This window comes from Neoarius graeffei, chromosome 23 (assembly GCF_027579695.1).
Source record: "Neoarius graeffei isolate fNeoGra1 chromosome 23, fNeoGra1.pri, whole genome shotgun sequence".
NCBI classification, from domain to species: Eukaryota; Metazoa; Chordata; class Actinopteri; order Siluriformes; family Ariidae; genus Neoarius; species Neoarius graeffei.
In genome coordinates this window covers 35485607-35509038 of record NC_083591.1, presented here as the reverse complement: position 1 = coordinate 35509038, position 23432 = coordinate 35485607, and the positions used below count along the sequence as shown (strand labels likewise).

The window sequence follows — 23432 nt, the reverse complement described above, 5'->3', positions numbered from 1 at the left end:
CCCTCAGTTTCACACTTAATGGGACTACCATGATGCAAACAGTACAATCAGGTATATCACACTAGATATGAGCAGTTGCCTGCTCTGATTGGCTACTCTACTACTAGGCTATCAGCTCATATACTGTACCATGAATAGAGAAATACAAAATTGCGGAGCCTGTTGCTGAACCAACCGAGCACAAAATAAAAACTCTACTTGAAAACAAAACCCCCAAAATTACAAAGTATGGAATAAAAGTATTTAATGGTAAGAACATATCTTTTTTTTTTTTAATTAAATAATTACTCTTATTATAGCATTTTTCACAAATTGCTGCTGTCATTTCGCCAGTTTGTTTACATTCTAAGTGGAAATTATTTTGTTGGACATTTTGTATAATTTTTTTATGGATCAAATTTGCAAAAAATAAAAATAAAATGCTCTGTTTCTCAAAATCCAGTGAATGTGGATCGAATAAAACAGTTCTTCCACTCAATCTCGTCATACACGGATTATAGCCGACTCGTCAGCTATCAGCTCATGCACGATTAGATTTTGTGGAATGACTGTTAAGTATAAAACAATGAATAAACATCAGGAGTAATTAACATACCGTACCAGAGAAAAGTTTGGACATGCCTTCTAATTCAGTGGCTTTTCTTGATTTTTATTAATTAAAAGACAATGAATATTAAAAAAATATTCGACGTATTTGGTTTTTTAACACTTTTTTGTTTCTCATTCCATATTCCATACTGTATGTGTTCTATTCTGTTCATTCTAAGTGGACACAAACTATGCCACCAAAATGTCCCCACAGCAACCCCCCGTATAACAATCACCTCTTTTTCCCTTTCACATGTTTATATTCATTCGTTCTACCATGAACACATCTATCTTTCTATCTACAGCACCAGTCAAAAGTTTGGACACACCTTCTAATTCAATGTTTTTTCTTCATTTTTATTAATTAAGACACTTCATGTCTTAAAGTAATGATGGATGCAGGGCCGGCTCTAGGTCTTTGGCTGCCCTAGGCGAGATTGAGTTTTGGCGCCCCCCCCCAAGAAAAAAACCCTCTAATAACATCTAAATAACACTTTAATCTAATCACTCTATTCTATTACTATTAAACAATGTACAGTGCATGGACAATAAACAAGAAGTCATTTTTATCTTTTTCATTATTGTTATTATTGTTATCATTATTAACATAAAGTGTCACAAAGTAAAATGACCACACAAATTCAATACGTATCTCCATATAATGGGCAAAAACTCTTCCACACCCTGTTCAAAGTGTAGTGCATGGACAATAAACAATAAATTATTTTTAGTTTCTTTTTTGCTATTAAAAGTTAAGTCATCTCTGAAGAATTAACAAATTAAATGAATAAAAAATTCTACAATTCTAAATTGTGCAAACTTAAGCACCCTGTTAGGACATCAATGGGCTGTATTTTCAAACAGAAGTGCTATTATGGGTACTTTGTTATTGAAGTCTATTGCTGTTTGCATCTAGTTAGCTAGGCAGACATTGATTCAGGCGTCTAAAATATTAATTTGCCACTATAATGGTTGATATGAGAGATTAGATCAGACTTACCTCTATACTTGGCTCTATTTGTTTCTTCCTGTAGCCTTCGTTTGCGCCCTTGCACACCTGAGAGTTTGGATTTCTTCATTTAAGCACTTGTAGTCTGGGCTACTTTTTGCAGTGGATAGTCATTCTCATTCCCCGATGAGCACCGCTCTGCCCGCCCCCCTTATAACCTATCATTGTGCATTTTTAGTAGGCATAAGGAAATCACCGACCACTACTGCGTAGGCTACACTTGTTTTTCAACCTTTTTGAGCCAGGGTGCACTTTTTTCAATGAAAAAATCTCAAGGCACATCACCAATAGAAAATGTTGACTGAAACTAAAATGCTGTTGCCAATATTTACAATATACAGTCATTCTATAATTTTCCACGGTACACTTGGTGATCTCTCACGGCACACTAGTGTTCCGCGGTACTAGAGTTCGGCAGCACAGTGGTTGAAAACACTGTACACCACTGATGCACTTGGTAACATCTCCATTCAATAACTCCATCCCTCCTTTTTGGTGGGGTTTTGGTCGCCCTTGGCGCCCCTGGGCACACTTTGCGCTCTAGGCAATTGCCTAGGTCGCCTATAGCAATCGCCGGCTATGATTACATGGCCAAAACAGAGAATAGCTGCGGATGCGCACTTGCGCACCCGAAGACACACTATAGACAGGGCGAACCACTGTTGAGCGCTTATTGTTTCATGATTAACAACCACCACCCCACCCCACCCCACCCTGCTTTTTTTGACAAATCGCACCCTGACTACATGCTTTGCTGTACAATTAAATTAGGCTAAGACATTATAATGCTGACTCATTTTCAGAATAGTGGAAGTCATAATTTTTCTCCCCCCGTTTCTGCGCCCCTGGATGGACGCAGCGCCCTTAGCATTTGCCTATATTGCCTATGCCACGGGCCGGCTCTGGATGGATGTCATTTCTCTTTACTTAGTTGAGCGGTTCTTGACATAATATGGATTACTACAGTTGCGGAATAGGGCTATTTACTGTACTTTTATTATTTACTATTTACTGTTTGATCTTAAACACGTTAAGAATGAGTGAGTGTTAATTAATGTTAATTGAAAAGCATTCCAGGTAACTACCTCATGAAGCTGGTTAAGATAATGCCAGTAGTGTGCAAAGTGTCATCAAGGTAAACGGTGGCTACTTTGAAGGATCTAAAATATGAAACGTATTTTGTTTTTAAGTCTTTTCTTTACCACATAATTCCATATACGTTCCATAGGTTATTTCATAGTTTTGATGTTTTTAGTGTTGTTCTACAATGTAGAAAATACATCACAATACAGAAAAAAAAAACCCTCAACAACATATGAATAAGTTGGGGTACGTAAACTTTTGACTGGTTTCCAGGACACTCTGATGTGTTGCTCAGTCTTCAAACTTTGAACCTTTCATCTCATCTTACCTTTCATTGTAAAGATTAGCAACTAATTTGGTATTATTTGGACTCAAATAAATTTGGGAATACTTGAGATGGATAAATGGCAACTTCACTCTTTGGTGGCTGTTCATGATGATCCATGATATGACAAGACAAAACATCTTCGTTCTTTGTGAAAGTTTTTTTTTTTTTTCATACAGATCATACAGGTAGTGTCGTGCATGAATGTGCTAAATGAGTGCCATTCATTGAACGTGATAATATTTTTGGTGAAAGGTGAGCTGAATGAATGAGTTTGCAGCTAGTGAACGTGAGTGTAGTTCACTCTGGCGAGAATGAACAGCAGTCATGCACTAGAAGTAGGAATGATAGGCAAAAATTCAATCGCGCCTTGGAAAATTATTTGTGACCATCTCGATTTTCTCACACGTTCCACCAGCGTTGTCTTAAGGTGATGAGCTCTGATGTGCTTGTCTTGATGCTATGGATTTGCTTCTGTCAATAAAGTCGACTCCAAGAGCTTTATAATGATACGTGATGCTAATGCAGTTGAATGAAATTTGATATTTTAACTGTGGATCAAAAAATTCACTTTGGATTCAGAGCAGCCCATTAAAAAGAAAAAAAATGAAAGTGAAATAGAAATTTATGTGAACATTGAGCTAGCTAGCTAGGTGGTGTAGTGGTTAGCACTGTTGCCTCACAGCAAGAAGGTCCTGGGTTCGAGCCCAGCAGTTAATGAGGACCTTTCTGTGTGTAGTTTGCATGTTCTCCCCGTGTCTGCATGGGTTTCCTCCAGGTGCTCTGGTTTCCCACACAGTCCAAAGACATTCAGGTTAGGCTAATTGGTGGCTCTAAATTGACCATAGGTATGAGTGTGAATGGTTGTCTGTGTCTATGTGTCACCCCTCTGATGACCTGATGACTTGTCCAGGATGTACCCTACCTCTCGCCCGTAGTCAGCTGGGATAGGCTTCATCTTGCCCGCAACCTTGTACAGGATAAGCTGCTACAGATAATGGATGTCATTGAGCTATCTATTGTGAAGTGTGAACTTGCACAATAGTCTAGTCGTAGACTAAACATGTCTTAATCTTGAAATCATTGTGCAAGATGTTCAACTGAAACTGTGACTGGAGTAACTAAAACTCTTCGGATATGTTTTGAAATGTCTTCAATGTTTTAAGACCAGCTGTGTGGCTTTGGTTTACTATAATTAGATATCCTGAGTTTAGTTTTATTTACAACTTACTTTATTTCCTGTGTGTTTTTATGCGTTAAGCTTCACAAGTTTTTGGATGGTACTTCCAGCTGACCCAAACTCTGCAACAAGAAAATGAAACATCTCCGATCATTCAGCTCAGTGGTGCAGGTTATTTTAAATGTCAAGTAGTAGGACTCATTCAGTGACCTTTCTTAATGGCAAAAAAAACCCCGAAAAAAAAATGTCTTTAAGATTAGTGCAGGCTCTTACCAGCTTTAGACAGGTTACTTTTGCGAGACGATTTTCAGTGACACTATATTTGTATGCAAACATGCCAATTTAAAGCCATGTACTTTCCAAATCATCAAAGAAGTGGGGATATGACTGAGCATTAACATGTTATTCAGACTCAGTAGATATGTTCTAAGCAGATATAGATACAGTGCAAATAGGGAAGCCATGGCCTAAAGGTTAGAGAAGCAGCTTTGAGACCAAAAGGTTGGTGGTTTGATTCCCAGGACCAGCAGAAATGGCTGAAGTGCCCTTGAGCAAGGCACCTAACCCCCAACTGCTCCCCAGGCCTTGCTCTGGGTGTGTTGTACATCGCTCTGGATAAGAGCATGTGCTAAATGCCATTAATCTAATCTATCCATCCATTATCTGTAACCGCTTATCCTGTGCAGGGTCCAGGGCAAGCTGGAGCCTATCCCAGCTGACTATGGGCGAGAGGCGGGGTACACCCTGGACAAGTTGCCAGGTCATCACAGGGCTGATACATAGAGACAAACAACCATTCACACTCACGGTCAATTTAGAGCCACCAATTAGCCTATCCTGCATATCTTTGGACTGTGGGGGAAACCAGACCACCCAGAGGAAACCTACACCGACACAGGGAGAACATGCAAACTCTACACAGAAAGGTCCCTGTCAGCCACTGGGCTCGAACCCAGGACCTTCTTGCTGTGAGGCAACAGTGCTAACCACTACACCACCTTGAATATGTTTCAACATTTCTTTATTAATAAAGTAACTGCCTGGTCAGGATCATAGCGGTTTTAAGTAAAGCCACTAGTTTAATTATATTCTGGGAAATAGAACCAACTGAATTCATTAGAAAATCTTACCGGCTGGTGCAAACAAAATAATAACAGTCTTGCCCACATTAGGCCATGGCCACTTCCAGTTTTTAATCTGAATACAGATACAAATATTTGCAGCACTACAGAGACACAGACAGTGGCATTGAGTTATACCCTTACTACATTGGCTTGCGGTCATCCAGGTTATTTTGAATGTGTGGTATTTAAGGTGACTGGATTTTCCTTCTAATCATTTTGTCATTCATCCAGCGGGCTTGATCAGTTCTGTCACCTTGAGCACTTATTAAGCTGCTTGGATAAGCTGCAAAATGTCTATAAGGATCTGACACAAGTCCAGTCACCTTGGCTTATTTTCCCAACCAAATGTGAGATTGTGACAATGTTCGAGCAGTTTACATTTTCATGATGCGAGAGTGGATGAGAATGAGAGAACGATAGCAGCAGTTACTGTTTTGTTTGCAATCAAACCGCTGAGCATGACTGTTTGATAGCACTTCCTGCTGGCCCAAACTCTGTGAGGAGAAAACAAAACAGTGTTGAACGTTATTGTCTGTCAAATCTCTTTCGCTAACCCAAAGCATCGTGTTTTTGTGTGTTTTGCCTTATCAGTGGGAGGAGGTGAGCGGCTATGATGAGAACCTCAACACCATTCGCACGTACCAAGTGTGCAATGTGTTTGAATCCAGCCAAAACAACTGGTTAGTGACTACGTTTGTGGAGCGTCGAGCTGCCCAGCGTGTGTATGTGGAGATGCGCTTCACGGTACGCGACTGCAGCAGCATCCCACGTGTTCCCGGCTCATGCAAAGAGACGTTCAACTTGTACTACTACCAAAGCGACCATGTGATTGCCACCAAGGGGGCCACATTCTGGACAGAGGCGCCCTACCTCAAAGTGGACACCATTGCTGCCGATGAGAGCTTCTCTCAAGTGGACTTTGGTGGGCGCCTCATGAAGGTCAACACAGAGGTACGCAGCTTTGGGCCACTCTCCAAAAACGGCTTCTACCTGGCCTTCCAAGACTACGGAGCATGCATGTCACTGCTGTCCGTGCGTGTCTTCTACAAGAAGTGCCCGAGCGTTGTGCAGAACTTCGCAGTCTTCCCTGAAACTACAACCGGTGCTGAGAGCACGTCACTGGTGATTGCTCGTGGTTCCTGCATCCCAAACTCAGAGGAGGCCGACGTGCCCATCAAACTCTACTGCAATGGCGATGGCGAGTGGATGGTGCCCATCGGTGGCTGCACCTGCAAGGCTGGTTTTGAGCCTGACAACGGCAATGTCTGTAGAGGTAAGAGGCCAGAAGATGGCCTTGTTCAGTCCACTTTCATGGTTTTATTTTATTTTATTCATTTTCACTCCTGAAAAACATGTTACAGTATGCTGCCAGAAGGGCGTTGGTATAGCAAGGCATAATATATCAAGAAACAATTAAAGAAGCATAAAACTGGGATTTAATATATTTTTATGGTACATTTAGTATGCAGTACTGATTCTCTCGGCCTTCACGTTTTGGCAGAATTCCCAAATTTGCATATTAATCCTCTGAGACTGCATTACCCACATATAGTAAATTACACGAATACTTCATACAACTATTAGTCCAGTTTGATAGCTTATAGCATACAGGCTCTGGTTTCCTCTTCCTCACCAACTAATTAAGTGAGAATGTAACTAAAATGAGTGAGAAATTCAAGTAAAAATAAACTTCTTAATAAGGTGTTAGGCAATCGCAAGTCTTCAGAGCATCTTCAGTGCACCTCGGTGTAGATTCTACAAATATATGAAACTGTACTGGAGACATTGGACAGACGAAGCCCATTCTTCCAAAATACATTCCCTCAATAGGTGTTTTAACAGTAGTGGTAAAGAACGCTGTCGAACATCTAACATCATTCCAAAACCTCCTAGAGGTGTTCAATTTGATTGGGATCTGGTGGCTGAGAAGATCATAACAGTTGGTTTACATCATTTACTATCAAACCATTTGGTGACTCCTCATGCCCTGTGGATGGGAAGGGGTCATCTTAGAAGAGATCTCACCCATCAGAACTGAGGTGTTTCATCATAGGATAAAGCTGATAAAGTCAGAATAACTTTGTATTGATTTGCAGTCGCACTTCATTCTCAGCAGACACAAGATATACCACCAAAATACCCCCAATGCAAAATCGCCCCCCCCACCCCCTCAGCTTAACAATCACCACTTTTCCCCCCTTGTCACGTTTGTCTGTATTGATTCTTTTTACCTTTAACACATTGATCTAGCTATCTACAGTGTCTTGCAAAAGTATTCATCCCCCTTGGTGTTTGTCCTGTTTTGTCGCATTACAAGCTGGAATTAAAATGGATTTTTGGGGGGTTAGCACTATTTGATTTACACAACATGCCGACTACTTTAAAGGTGAAATTGTTGTTTTATTGTGAAGCAAACAATAATTAAGATGAAAAAAACAGAAATCTGGAATGTGCATACTGTAGGTATTCACCCCACCAAAATCAATACTTTGTAGAGCCACCTATTGCTGCAATTACAGCTGCATGTCTCTTGGGGTATGTCTCTATTAGCTTAGCACATCTAGCCACTGGGATTTTTGCCCGTTCCTCAAGGCAAAACTGCTCCAACTCCTTGCTGCGTTGGAGTATTGCTGCGTTAGAGTACAGCAATCTTCAAGTTATGCCACAGATTCTCAATTGGATTAAGGTCTGGGCTCTAATTAGGCCATTTCAAGACATTTAAATGTTTCCTTGTAAACCACTCCAGTGTAGCTTTAGTCATATGTTTTGGGTCATTGTCCTACTGGAAAGTGAACTTTCGTCCCAGTCTCAAACCTCTAGCTGACTCAAGCAAGTTTTCCTCCAGAATTGCCCTGTATTTAGTCTCATCCATCTTTCCTTCAGTTCTGACTAGCTTTCCTGTCCCTGCAGATGAAAACTATCCCCACAGCATGATGCTGCCACCACCATGCTTCACCGTAGGAATGGTGTTCTCAGGGTGATGGGTTTGCGCCACACATGGCATATCTCATGATGGCCAAAAAGATCAATTTAAGTCTCGTTTGACCAGAGAATCTTCTTCCATGTGTTTGGGGAGTCTGCCACATGCTGTTGGGCAATCTCCAAATGTGTTTTCTTAAGCAATGGTATTTTTCTGTCCACTCTTCCATAAAGCCCCACTATGTGGCATGAATGGCTTAAAGCGGTCCCATGGACAGATACTCCCATCTCCACTGTGTATCTTTGCAGCTCCTTCAGTGTTATTTTTGTGTCTTTGTTGCATCTCTGATTAATGTCCTCCTTGCCCGGTCTGTGAGTTTTGGTGGGTGGCCTTCTCTTGTCAGGTTTGTAGTGATGCCATATTCTTTCCATTCTGCTATAATGGATTTAATGGTGCTCCCTGGGATATTCAAAGTTTGGGATATTTTTATAACCCAACCCTGATCTATATTTCTTCACAACTTTGTCTCTGACCTGTTTGGAGTGGTCCTTGGTTTTCATGTTGCTTGCTTAGTAGTGTTACAGAGTCAGGGTCCTTCCGGAACAGGTAGTGTTCCACAGACATCATGTGACAGATCATGTGACACTCTGATTGCACACAGGTGGATCTTAACCAACTAATTATGTGACTTACGAAGTGAAATGGTTGGACCAGCTCTGATTTAGGCGTTTCATATGAAAGGGGCTGAATACCTATGCACACTCCAGATTTCTGTTTTTTTTCATCTTAATAATTGTTTGTGTCACAATAAAACAACAACAATTTTCTCCTTTAAAGTGGTAAATCAAATGGTCCTCACCCCCAAGACTACATTTTAATTCCAGCTTGTAATGTGACAAAACAGGATAAACACCAAGGGGATGAATACTTTTGCAAGACACTCTATCTATCTATCTATCTATCTATCTATCTATCTATCTATCTATCTATCTATCTATCTATCTGGATGCTGATTATGCTAATCTTGATAATCAGTCATTAAACATATTTGTAAAGTGTAATTTAGTCTGCTCTTCTTCAACATCTCTGAATTTTGGTGGTTTGGCTTGCACATAAAAATCCTTACAAAGACACACACACACACTCATATACATTCAGACCTAAGGCGAACTGGCAATGACTCATAACCTCAACTCTTCTCCTCTCTTTTGAACCGATGCAGTTTCTCACTTTCTGACTTTTTCTCTACTTCTCTCTATCTCTCATACACACCCACACAGTCATATTTTGTCTCCCTAGGTCCTTGTGATTACATATCTGATCCTTCACTCAGGACCTGTGCTGCCATATTGAATCCCCCAGGCCTGTTTGTGACGCACAAACTGAGCATGCTCAGAGACGATAAGATTGATTGATAGACATCTGCTGCGATCAATACTCAGATAGAGGGAAAAGGAGCAATCCTTGGGCAGGGAGAGGTCAATGTTGAAAAGCATAGCGGACATGTGTGCATTGACTCACACACAGTGGCACCTAGTCTATTCTAGTCCTCAGGCAAGGTTTTCTTATCACCGGAGTGATGCGCTGGACAAACTCCACAAAGCCATAAAAAAAGCTCTTTCTGCTTGGAGCAGCTTTTACACAAACCAGATTTACCACACAGTGCATTTAAAGGAGAACTGAAGGCGAATTTTTTCATAAATCAAAATTATATTTATCTCATTTTATTAAATATAGGAATGTATTTTTGATAGCTATTTTGTCACTGCTATAGCATGTTATAAGTGTTTGAAATATGCTCTGTAATATATCAGTCCATATGTCAAAGCAATGGCCATAAATGAGATTCGTTGAGACCTGTGCGAGACATCGTAGGACGGAAGTAAAACGTACAGCGGAAATCCAAGTCACCAACATCTGCCAACGTTGTCAAAAGACGCACGCAACCTCTTTCGAATGCTGATGTAATCAAACTGGAAGTTTTGTTTGTTTTGATAGCAATCAGGAAAGTTTGAAAAAAGTAGGCAGTAATCGTCATTTAAACTTGCTTTTGTGCAATATTTCGTTTGGAAAACAGTTTTCAAAATGGCGGCACTGACACCTGGCTGACACTTCACGTTTCGAAGTCTTGCACAAGTCTCGTGAAGATCGCACGGATAAGCGACACCTGCTGTGGACCAAATGAACTAAATTCAACACGGCTAAAAACCAAATAGGCTGAAAAGCATAATATTTAAGAAGGTTACTAAAACTGAAAACGTAATTGAATAACATGTTAATTAAGAAATAAAGCAAGTTTAAAAATGACTTCAATTCTCCTTTAACACTACTTGGTGCAGGGGAACTAGTTATTTGGAAGAGTTTGGGATGTGCTTACAGTAGGTGGTAGGAGGACTATAAAATCCTTTAAGAGATATATTTCACATGCAACGACTTCAAGTATTTAGCATTTGAACGCTTTCAAAGTTTAATCAGCCTATAATTTACTTTTGCACAACTATAGACAGGAAGAAGGTTAGCAGCAGTTACCATGCATCACATTAACCATGCAAGAAAAATATTGGACCTTAGGGTACCATATTACGATGACCAATATGAAGTTTATTATGTTTAATCAGGTGTCCATTTCAGATCCATTGAAAAGGTACAACTTGAATAAATTTCTACAGGAAATCCCATACGACATCACTCTTAGGTCATACAGGGCTTCGTTTATCAACGCTTTCATAAAGTTCTGTGCAAAAGCTTTCTGTCAGCCAAATCCAAAGACCAAGCTAAAAAATCCCACCAGATTTACAAAAGTTTTGGTAATGCTGATTTTCTTCATGAAGGAACAAATGTTTTCACAACATATACAGTGTCTTGCAAAAATATTCATCCCCCTTGGTGTTTGTCCTGTTTTGTCATGTTACAAGCTGGAATTAAAATGGACTTTTAGGGGATGAGAACCATTTAATTCGCACAACATGCCTACCATATTAAAGGTGAAAGTTGTTGTTTTTTATTGTGACAAAAACAATAATTAAGATTAAAAAAAAAAAAACAGAAATCTGGAGTGTGCATAGGTATTCACCCCCCCCAAAGTCAATATTTTGTAGAGCCACCTATTGCTGCAATTACAGCTGCAAGTCTCTTGGGGTATGTCTCTATTAGCTTAGCACATCTAGCCACTGGGATTTTTGCCCATTCCTCAAGGCAAAACTGCTTCAACTCCTTCAAGTTAGATGGGTTGTGTTGGTGTACAGCAATCTTCAAGTTATGCCACAGATTATCAATTGGATTGAGGTCTGTGTTTTGATGAGGCCATTTCAAGACATTTAAATGTTTCCCTTTAGCAGTATGTTTTGGGTCATTGCCCTGCTGGAATGTGAACCTTCATCCCAGTCTCAAACCTCTGGTTGACTCAAACAGGTTTTCCTCCAGAATTGCCCTGTATTTAGTGCCATCCATCTTTCCTTCAGTCCTGATCAGCTTTCCTGTCCCTGCAGATGAAAAATATCCCCATAGCATGATGCTGCCACCACCATGCTTCACTGTAGAGTGGTGTTCTCAGGGTGTTGGGTTTACATCACACATGGCATTTCCCATGATGGCCAAAAAGATCAATTTTAGTCTCATTTGACCAGAGAATCTTCTTCCATATGTTTGAAGAGTCTGCCACATGCCGTTGGGCAAACTCCAAATGTGTTTTCTGAAGCAATGGCTTTTTTTTTTGGCCACTCTTCCATAAAGCCCCACTCTGTGGAGTGTACAGCTTAAAGTGGTCCTATGGACAGATACTCCCATCTCCGCTGTGGATCTTTGCAGCTCCTTCAGTGTTATCTTTGGTGTCTTTGTTGCATCTCTGATTAATGCCCTCCTTGCCCAGTCTGTGAGTTTTGGTGGGCGGCCTTCTCTTGTCAGGTTTGTAGTGATGCCATATTTTTCCATTTTGCTATAATGGATTTAATGGTGCTCCCTGGGATATTCAAAGTTTGGGATTTTTTTTTTTCACAAACCAACCCTGATCTATACTACTTCACAACTTTGTCTCTGACCTGTTTGGAGGCTCCTTGGTTTTCATGTTGCTTGCTTAGTAGTGTTGCAGAGTCAGGGTCCTTCCAGAACAGGTTGATTTACAGAGACATCATGTGACAGATCATCTGACCCTTTGTTTGCACACAGGTGGATCTTAATCAACTAATTATTTGACTTATGAAGTGAATTGGTTGGACCAGCTCTTATTTAGGGGTTTCATACGAAAGGGGGTGAATACCTATGCACACTCCAGATTTCTGTTTTTTTTCATCTTAATTATTGTTTGTGTCACAATAAAACAACAATTTGCACCTTTAAAGTGGTAGGCATGTTGTGTAAATCAAATGGTGCTAACCCTCCCAAGATTCCATTTTAATTCCAGCTTCTAATGCAACAAAACAGGATAAATACCAAGGAGGATGAATACTTTCGCAAGACACTGTAGCTTATTAATATTTTGTGACACCAGCATCAGCTAACACTGACTACAGCTTGCACAACTAGTCCTCCTGTTATAGAGTGCTATTTTTTTCTTAATTGAATGTTTATTCTTATTTGCCTTTATTTATGGGTTTGGCTTATATTGCTTTCTTGAATTTGCATTCATATGAAATGACTAAATGATTTGAAATTTTCACTAAATGTGTGCATGCATTTAAAAAAAAATTAGTGATTTTAAATTTGAAGGCGTAGTCTGTTTATTAAATTGCAGTATCTCATTTGAATAATATGACTGGAAGCTGTGAGGTTTCTTCATGCAGAAATTTCCGCAAACTAACCAGCTACTTTTCCATAGTCTCATCTTTTTTTCTTGGCGAGTTAAGTCTGACGTTCACTCTGTACACACAAATATTTACTAATTCTTTTGATTTATAAACATTTAAAAAAATATTTATTTATTAATTACTGTTAGCTCATCCAGCACTCGGATCATCGTTCATTCATTTCGGCTCACCAATTTACGAACAGTGTTCATCTTTTTTTTTTGGTCCTTTTATGATTATAGTTAGCTAGAACCATATGAAACATTGACACATGAGATGCATTACTGCTGCATTCCTGTGCCAAGCAGTTTGCCAGTTTATAACATTAATTATCTCAGTACTAAGTAACAAATCAGAAATACTGTATTGCTAATTTTGATCTCCAGGCCCACCGCCTTCATGGTTACCAGACTGCTTTATCTTGGCAGCTCATAATATTAGTATTTAACTGATAGAAGAGAAACACAATATCCAAGATTCATCATATTCCCCAGATATTTCTTTATTATTTGTAGTCGGAAGGAAGTGGTGGGCAGGACTTTGGGCTACTGATCAGAAGGTCATGAAATCAAACCCCAGCTAACACGACTGGGCCTTTGAGCCAGGCGCTTGACCTGGAGTGCTGGATCAGGGCTGACCAAGTGCTCTGACCCTAGCTTTCAAAAAAAACCTCAAATATGTGAATCAAAGAAATTCAGTGTTGTGTACTTATATTCAAGCTGTTGTTTGTTTCTTCTTTAAAAACAACAAAACAAACAAAAAATGTCAATTACCTTTACTTAGATCACTCACGCGGCACGGTGGTGTAGTGGTTAGCGCTGTCGCCTCACAGCAAGAAGGTCCTGGGTTCGAGCCCCAGGGCCGGCGAGGGCCTTTCTGTGCGGAGTTTGCATGTTCTCCCCGTGTCCGCGTGGGTTTCCTCCGGGTGCTCCGGTTTCCCCCACAGTCCAAAGACATGCAGGTTAGGTTAACTGGTGACTCTAAATTGACCGTAGGTGTGAATGTGAGTGTGAATGGTTGTCTGTGTCTATGTGTCAGCCCTGTGATGACCTGGCGACTTGTCCAGGGTGTACCCCGCCTTTCGCCCATAGTCAGCTGGGATAGGCTCCGGCTTGCCTGCGACCCTGTAGAAGGATAAAGCGGCTAGAGATAATGAGATGAATGAGAATGAGATCACTCACTGCTTTAGAACAATTTGAACCATTCAATGATTTCATATATATATATATTTTTTTGTTTGTTTGTTTTTTCCATGAAAGTCTGAAAATCTATGATGGCTGGTCAGGATATTAGATGGGATGGATAAACATCTAATATCAATCATTATTATACATCCAGGACACTTTTTCGATGGAATAAAAACGTGTTCTATTCCCTTCTAGCGAGTTTCGTTCATTTGGTTTGATAGCATGCAATACTGTTTGCATATCGCATATCCTACGTGTATTACGTCACTCTACCCAATGGAGAATGAGCATTGAATATTGTTATGATATTGCATAATTGTCAACACAACATGACATCATACGTTGGAGATGTAAATCTTCTGTGCGAGAGAGCGACTGTGACAATTTGTAAACAAACATGGCCGCCAGGTTTACTTTGTTAAATATGGAAGATTTTGAGAGAATTTTGAAAGAGAAAGATATGTAGAACACCCGAAAGAAATGTGTATGTATTATAATAATAATAATAATAATAATGGCTGGCAGTTTTTCATTGTCTATCAGATATATTCCATTCAGCTAGCATGATATTGGACAGTGGACTCATCTTTGACTCATTCAGTATCAGGCTAGCTGATTGGAATATATCTGATATACCACTCAATGCCAGCCAAAATTTATTTAAATATCTCAAGAATTAAACAAAGCGGTGCCATGGTGGTGTAGTGGCCTTTCTGTGTGGAATTTGCATCTTCTCCCCGTGTCCGTGTGGGTTTCCTCCGGGTGCTCTGGTTTCCCCCACAGTCCAAAGACATGCAGGTTAGGTTAACTGGTGACTCTAAATTGACCGTGAGTGTGAATGGTTGTTTGTCTCTATGTGTCAGCCCTGCAATGATCTGGTGACTTGTCCAGGGTGTACCCCGCCTCTCACCCATAGTCAGCTGGGATAGGCTCCAGCTTGCCTGCGACCCTGCACAGGATAAGCGGTTTCGGATAATGGATGGATGGGTGGAAGGATGGAAGAATGACACGATGAGGGTTGAACAATGCATTATATCATGAGGTCTCAGTGATAGCATGATATGAATGATCTAGGGAAAAGTACCAAACACACAATAATAATAAAACAATATAATTTTTTTAACAAAGTTCCAACAATGGAACAACAGTTATTTCATCTGGTGTAGTTATGTACAGTTCCAGGCAAAAGTTTGGATACACCTACTCATTATTCAGTTTTTGTTCGTATGTTTGTTTGTTTTATGACTATTTTCTACATTGTAGAACAATACTGAAGACATCAACACCATGAAATAACATACATGGAATTATGTAGTAAACAAAAACCTATTTTAGATTCCTCAAAGTAGCCACCGTTCACCTTGATGACGCTTTGCACACTACTGGCATTATCTTAACCAGCTTCATGAGGTAGTCACCTGGAATGCTTTTCAATTAACAGGAGTGTCTCGTCAAAAGTTAATTTGTGCAATTCATTACTTTCTTAATGTGTTTGAGATCAAAACAATAAAGAATAAATCATAAAAATACAGTCAATAGCCCTATTCAACAACTGTAGTAATCTGTATTACACTACCGTTCAAAAGTTTGGGGTCACCCAGACAATTTTGTGTTTTCCATGAAAAGTCACACTTTTGTTTACCACCATAAGTTGTAAAATGAATAGAAAATATAGTCAAGACATTTTTCTGGCCATTTTGAGCATTTAATCGACCCCACAAATGTGATGCTCCAGAAACTCAATCTGCTCAAAGGAAGGTCAGTTTTATAGCTTCTCTAAAGAGCTAAACTGTTTTCAGCTGTGCTAACATGATTGTACAAGGGTTTTCTAATCATCCATTAGCCTTCTGAGGCAATGAGCAAACACATTGTACCATTAGAACACTGGAGTGAGAGTTGCTGGAAATGGGCCTCTATACACCTATGGAGATATTGCACCAAAAACCAGACATTTGCAGCTAGAATAGTCATTTACCACATTAGCAATGTATAGAGTGTATTTCTGATTAGTTTAAAATGATCTTCATTGAAAAGAACAGTGCTTTTCTTTCAAAAATAAGGACATTTCAAAGTGACCCGAACTTTTGAACAGTAGTGTATATCAAGAACCTCTTAAAGTGCCATTCCACCATTGGATGTATTTTTTTGGCATAAAATACAATATGACAACATGACTAGACAGAGAAATCTTTTAGCTTCAAAATGATATATCAAACATACTTTTTTGACAACGACAAGTATATTAATTTTGCGACCAAAGTCACCTACCCTTTTAATTTCCGCGCGGTAGTGAAACTTGATGTCATCGGCAGGTTCCCCTTCTTGTGTACCACGTCACGTGTGACGTGGCACAGATTATCAGCAATGGCGGATAGAACGCGATTGTCAGCTTCGGAAAAGAAGCGAAGGAAAATAGCAAGCGATGCCCAAAGGAGATGGTCGATGGTGAATATCGGCACAGCAATCGACAAGTGGAAATCGTGTTCTATCCGCCATTGCTGATAATCTGTGCCACGTCACATGTGACGTGGTACACAAGAAGGGGAACCTGCCGATGACATCACGTTTCACTAACGCGCGGAAATTAAAAGGGTAGGTGACTTTGGTCGCAAAATTAATATACTTGTCGTTGTCAAAAAAAAATTATGTTTGATATATCATTTTGAGGCGGCACGGTGGTGTAGTGGTGAGCGCTGTCGCCTCACAGCAAGAAGGTCCTGGGTTCGAGCCCCGGGGCCGGCGAGGGCCTTTCTGTGTGGAGTTTGCATGTTCTCCCCGTGTCCGCGTGGGTTTCCTCCGGGTGCTCCGGTTTCCCCCACAGTCCAAAGACATGCAGGTTAGGTTAACTGGTGACTCTAAATTGACCGTAGGTGTGAGTGTGAATGGTTGTCTGTGTCTATGTGTCAGCCCTGTGATGACCTGGCGACTTGTCCAGGGTGTACCCCGCCTTTCACCCATAGTCAGCTGGGATAGGCTCCAGCTTGCCTGCGACCCTGTAGAACAGGATAAAGCGGCTAGAGATAATGAGATGAGATGAGATATCATTTTGAAGCTAAAAGATTTCTCTGTCTAGTCATGTTGTCATAAAATATATTGTATTTTATGCCAAAGAATACATCCAATGGTGGAATGGCACTTTAACTAAGTAAAGACAAATGACATCCGTCATTATTTAAGACATGAAGTGTGTTTTAATTCATAAAAATAAAAGAAACCCACTGAATTAGAAGGTGTGTCCAAACTTTTGACTGTTCTGTAGATGGTAGGTGACGTTTTTATTTTGACTGGAGCAGGAAGCTCTTAAGGTGTTCGTGTGTGTGTGTGTGTGTGTGTGTGTGTGTGTGTGTGTGCGCGCGCGCGCATGTTCATGTTTGTGTGTTAAAGTATAAAGAAGCCATAGCAGTGCCTCTTTTCTGCAAGAATAATGATGTTTTGCGCAGCAGGTCTCTGCTAATTAGCTCTACTTTGATCTGAAGACTACCGTAACGTGGTTTGATGTGGTAAAGTACTGCAGAAAGACCTGAAGTGCTCGCGTACAGCTAGCGAGGCTGCAGTAAAGATTTAAAAGCTTTACTTACATTATAAAGTTAATAAGTGTCCGCTTTAATGTTTATTAGCGTGTTCTTTTCATTTTTGGTTGTCTTTGCATCCAGTATGTTCGTAATGACTTTTTTTTTATCCCTTGATGATGGTACATTTCTATCGGCATTGTCTGCAGAGGTGGACAGTAACGAAGTACATTTACTTGAGTGCTGTACTTCAGTACACTTTGAGTATCTGTACTTTACTTGAGTATTATTGTTTTTGGAAACTTCTGACTTTAACTTCACTACATTTGAAAGGCAAATATCGTACTTTTCACTCCACTACATTTCTGTCAAGGTCCTCGTTACTCTGAAGTGGCTTTGAAAGTGGATGTTGTTGTTTTTTTTTTCTCAAACGTGATTGTTTTTTTTTTCGCAGGTGACACTGAGACAGCCGATCAGCAATCACTAGGGTCACATCACGGCCATAGACTGTATAAAATCAAGTTTGGTGATTTCTCAGCAGCATTATTTGAACACGATCAGTTGATGGCAGAATGGAAGGAGATGGTTCTTCTGGTGAATGCACGCACCCATGGCCCATGAACCCATGTTTCAGTTTTCTGAAAGGATTAAAGATTCGTTTCATTTTAAATGTTTGGTTTGTTTGCCTAAAAGAACCACATCACGGTCTATAAAACCTGCCGTCCAACCTGCGGAAGCATATTGAGGTATATAAACGTTTTATTCCAAGAGAAAGCTTGCAACAAAGTTGTATGTGCTTTTAGAGTTAGTGATAACGCTGCAATAGATATTCAGTCTGGTTTGTCAAATGACTTTCTATGGATTTTCCCACCAAGTTGGCATAGGCTTGTCCACGGCTAACGTTTACACATAGCTAATTTTTTTTTTAATGATTTGTTGTTGGGTTTTTTTAAGATTTTTTGGGGCTTTTTCCACCTGTATTGGATAGGACAGTGTAGAGACAGGAAATGAGCAGGAGATAGACGGGGAGGGATCGGGAAATGACCTCGGGTCGGAATCGAACCCGGGTCCCCGGATTTATGATATGGCACCTTATCCACCTGAGCCACGATGCTCAAAAAAAAAAAAAAAAAAGACTGTACAACTTTCACTTGTATCGGAGTAACATTTGACCAGTGGGATCTGTACTTTGACTTAAGTCATGAAGTTGGGTACTTTGTCCACCTCTGACTGTGTGTCTCTTTCTAACCCCCTCCCATACACACATACACACACACATTCTCGCTTAGAGAAACGTGAATGCTTATTAACAGGTATAAGGATGTGCTACTCATTCCTCCAACCCTTCCAGATGCGGTGTCCAATAAGATCTGGACATTCACCAATGGCTCTATTTCAATAAAACTCCCACGTCCTCCACTCTAACCACAGCTCCCTATGTGGTAGCCATGTCGGATTAACGACTCTGCAGTCGTGCTAAGCTTTGTTTGTGAGTAATGGAGGAAGTTGCAGCCAGGCCATTCTGAGGAAACGTGTGCAAATGTAAACACAACACCTCTGTTGGTTATTGTGGTCAAGCGTTCGGCTTGTTAATGCCTCAAGCATTCAAACCACTATGGCCACAGGGCTATATGCCAGGCATACATACATGCACGCACACACGTACGCACACACGCTAATTGAATATGGAGTCTCTCACTGCAGGAGCTGTCTGTGGTCTGATTAATTTGCATTTGCAGTGAAGTAAGGCCCGATACATACAGCACTGTGCAAAAGGAAAAAAAAGAAATGCTGTAGACCAAAAAAGGCTTAAAAATAATTAAATGAAATGTTTCAATGTGAAAAAAAATACTATACACAACAGTAAGCCATAATGAATGAAACAAAGCCTGTTGTGTGAACCCACAGGAGGTCGGGCCCATGTCACCGCTTCGGGCTGAGCCCGGGCTGAGCCCGGCCAGGCCCCGTGGGCAAAGGCCCGGCCACCAAGCGCTCGCATACGAGCCCCAACCCCGGGCCTGGCTCCAGGGTGGGGCCCCGGCTGCGCCATACCAGGCGACGTCACGGTCCTTGATCGACTGCTATCCATGTGAGACAACCCTTTGCCTTTTTTTTTTTAAAGTGAGACAACCCTTTGCTTGAAAAAAAAATAATAATAGGTACCCTCTGGTACATGTGGCTACTGCTTATAAATAAAATTGTTTTCTGGTAACATGTCCATACAGTAAATATACCATACATATTTACTTCATGAGGCAGTAGCCACAAAAATGAACAATTTCAAAACCACAGAAGTAAAATATACCAAGTGTCTGTACTTTCTTCTCTTACTTCTTACAGTTTTCGAAACTGAAACCTCCGAACCGAGGCTGACATACCGTACACATGCTGACTGAGGCTGACATACACACGCTGTTGCCATGACCCAAACTCTTATTTCCCGGAAATGGCCTGGCGCTAGAGCTCAGTGGAACGCACTTTCCCATTGTAATAAGCATAAAGATGTCTGAAAGCGATTTCTTTAGTCTAGTCCATTTATTTTGAATGGTGAACCGAATTGTATATGCTCGCCGGCCATTTTAATCGGAACACCTGTATGTGTGTGTGCAGTGTGCTATTGTTACACTCATTCTTACATTTTTACAACACAATGACACAGTGGCTACAGCCTCTATATGAGGCAGCTGCCACAAAAATAGTAGTCTCAGGTACAATGAGTGCAGTTTTATAAAAAAAATGAGCTGTAGGTTTTACTGAGTATCTTGCAGAACCAGCCACAGCTCTTCTGGACACTTTGACGGTCACACTTGGTTCTTATTTTGCACCAAAACCCAGTAGCCTTCATTGTGTTTTATTTTTTCATCTGAAAAGTGCTCTCTTATGTAATATGCTGCTCAGATACAACCTTTTTTTTTCTGTAACATTTAATTTTGTGCTGGAAAATGAACGTTAGGAACTCTAAAATGTTTTTGTCCTGACTCGATGATGTAGAAGTCATAAAATACAAATCTATAACTAAGTTGGTATGAAAAAAAATAGGGTGCCGAAGACTTTTGCACAGTACTGTACATGTTTGTCAGTGAACTAAAATAAAGCAATATAATGCATCAATACCATGTTTTTCAGGCCAAGTATGAGTACATTTTTTGATATTTGTCCATGCCAGGTACCGAAATATAATGTAAATGCCTGACTACACTTTTCAGGCCCTTCATGGTCTCACTCCAAATCTACCTTCAGGATTTGTTACATCCATATACCATTTCCCACAGCTTACGATCAACTGATTCTTATTTACTATTGATTCCCAAGTCTTCCATGGGTGGCAGAACTTTCAGTGTCACGGAAAGTATCAAAACTCTGGAACGTGCTTCCCAAAAATTTTAGGGAAATCTATTCCATCACACAAATTAAGACTCATCTTCAATCTCAGCTTTATGTCTCTATGTCTGTCTCTTTTTCTAGCTCTGTTGTTATGTAGTGTTTCAAATTTTCCTCCTCTCGCTACTCTGTAAAGCATTGTTACCTCACCCAGGACAGAGCCCCTCAAGGGGCAAGGTATTGTTTTGTTTGTTTGTTATTGGTGGGGTTTGTTTGTTTGTTACCTTCCCCGGGACAGAATCCACCAGGGGGCGAGGTATTGTTTTTGGTGGTGTTTGTTTGTTTGTTTGTTTGTTACCGTGCCCGGGAAGGAGTCCATCTGGGGCAAGGTATTGTTTTCAGTGGGGTGTGTTTGTTTGTTTGTTACCTCGACTGGGACAGAGTCCATCAGGGGGTGAGGTATTGTTTTCAGTCAGGTTTGTTTGTTTGTTTGTTTGTTTGTTTGTTTGTTTGTTACCTCACCTGGAATGGAGTCCATCAGGGGGCGAGGTATTGTTTTCGGTGGGGTTTGTTTGTTTGTTACTTTGCCCAGCATGGAGTCCATCAGGGTGCAAGGTATTGTTTTCGGTCAGGTTTGTTTGTTTGCTGATTTGTTTGTTTGTTTTTGGTGGGGTTTCTTTGTTTGTTTGTTACCTCACCCAGGATGGAGTCCATCAGGGGGCGAGGTATTGTTTTTGGTTGGGTTTGTTTGTTTGTTTGTTTGTTACCTTGCCCGGGAAGGAGTCCATCGGGAGCAAGGTATTGTTTTCAGTGGGGTGTGTTTGTTTGTTTGTTACCTCGACTGGGACAGAGTCCATCAGGGGGTGAGGTATTGTTTTCAGTCAGGTTTGTTTGTTTGTTTGTTACCTCACCTGGAACGGAGTCCATCAGGGGGCGAGGTATTATTTTCGGTGGGGTTTGTTTGTTTGTTTTCGGTGGGATTTGTTTGTTTGTTTGTTTGTTTGTTTGTTTGTTTGTTACTTTGCCCAGCACGGAGTCCATCAGGGTGCAAGGTATTGTTTTCGGTCGGGTTTGTTTGTTTGTTTGCTGATTTGTTTGTTTGTTTTTGGTGGGGTTTCTTTGTTTGTTTGTTACCTCACCCAGGATGGAGTCCATCAGGGGGCGAGGTATTGTTTTTGGTTGGGTTTGTTTGTTTGTTTGTTTGTTACCTCGCCCGGAACTGAGTCCATCAGGGGGCGAGGTATTGTTTTCGGTGGGGTTTATTTGTTTGTTTTTGGTGTGGTTGGTTAGTTAGTTAGTTAGTTAGTTAGTTAGTTAGTTAGTTACCTTGCCCAGCACAGAGTCCATCAGGGTGCAAGGTATTGTTTTCGGTCAGGTTTGTTTGTTTGTTTGTTTGTTTTTGGTGGGGTTTGTTTGTTTGTTTGTTTGTTTGTTTGTTTGTTTGTTTGTTTGTTTGTTTGTTTGTTACCTCACCCAGGATGGTGTCCATTAGGGGGCAAGGTATTGCTTTCAGTTGGATTTATTTATTTTTCTTTCTTTCTTTCTTTCTTTCTTTCTTTCTTTCTTTCTTTGTTTTTTTTTTTGTAAATGATGTTATGGGAAAACACCTGGACCAATCTTCATGAAACTTTCAGGATAGATAGGCATTAGTCTCAAATAGAACCTCCAAAATGTTGGGGGTCATCCGGCCAAAGTTGAGGTCATGGTGACCAAAACGGTTTAAAAAAAAAAATGTTCTGCGCTCAGACTGCAGGAGCGCTGCCTCGGAAAGACTCCGCCCACAAATTGGATTGGATCACTACCTGTCACATTTGCATACACTGCTGTCATTGGATGGTTTCTTGGTTCGTTTACATATGTGAGGGAAGGGGGTTTGAACCCCATTGATAAAAACTTCCCACTCTGTTGATTCAATACTAGAAATATAAATTATAAATAAATGGACTAAAGAAATCACTTTCAGACATGTTTATGCTTATTACAGAGGGAAAGTGCATTCCACTGAGCTTCCACTGTCTGTACTTTACATTATTCTACTCTTACCTCTTACAGTTTTTGAAACTGAAACCTCCAAACCGAAGCTGACATACACACACTGCCACAGGGGACGACAGAATCAGAATCAGAACCATGTTTATTGGCCAAGTATGTTCACACACAAGGTCAAAATCAAGGTCAAGGTCACCAAAAAAGTCAAAATAATTTTTTCGCGATATATTCCATCATATTCATCATAAGTGCTCCTGGACGAGGTTTGTTTTGCCTGGCATGGCAACACTTGTGTTTGTAAAAGGCGCTATATAAATTGAAATACTACTACCACTAATTATTATTATTATTATTATTATTATTATTATTATCAAATAAGTAACCTATTTAGTTTTAATCAATTGGGGCATCACTGA

The 23432-nt window shown here is 40.4% G+C and overlaps 1 protein-coding gene across 3 annotated transcripts in view; it reads left to right on the top strand.

The window, feature by feature from the left end:
- Positions 1–23432, top strand: part of LOC132871692 (ephrin type-B receptor 1-B) — a 940976-nt gene that overhangs the window by 415267 nt on the left and 502277 nt on the right. For all 3 annotated transcript variants that reach the window (XM_060906104.1, XM_060906105.1, XM_060906103.1), the window contains exon 3: positions 5901–6582. In XM_060906104.1, coding sequence (XP_060762087.1) covers positions 5901–6582 — 682 coding nt within the window. The remainder of the gene's footprint in view (positions 1–5900; positions 6583–23432) is intronic.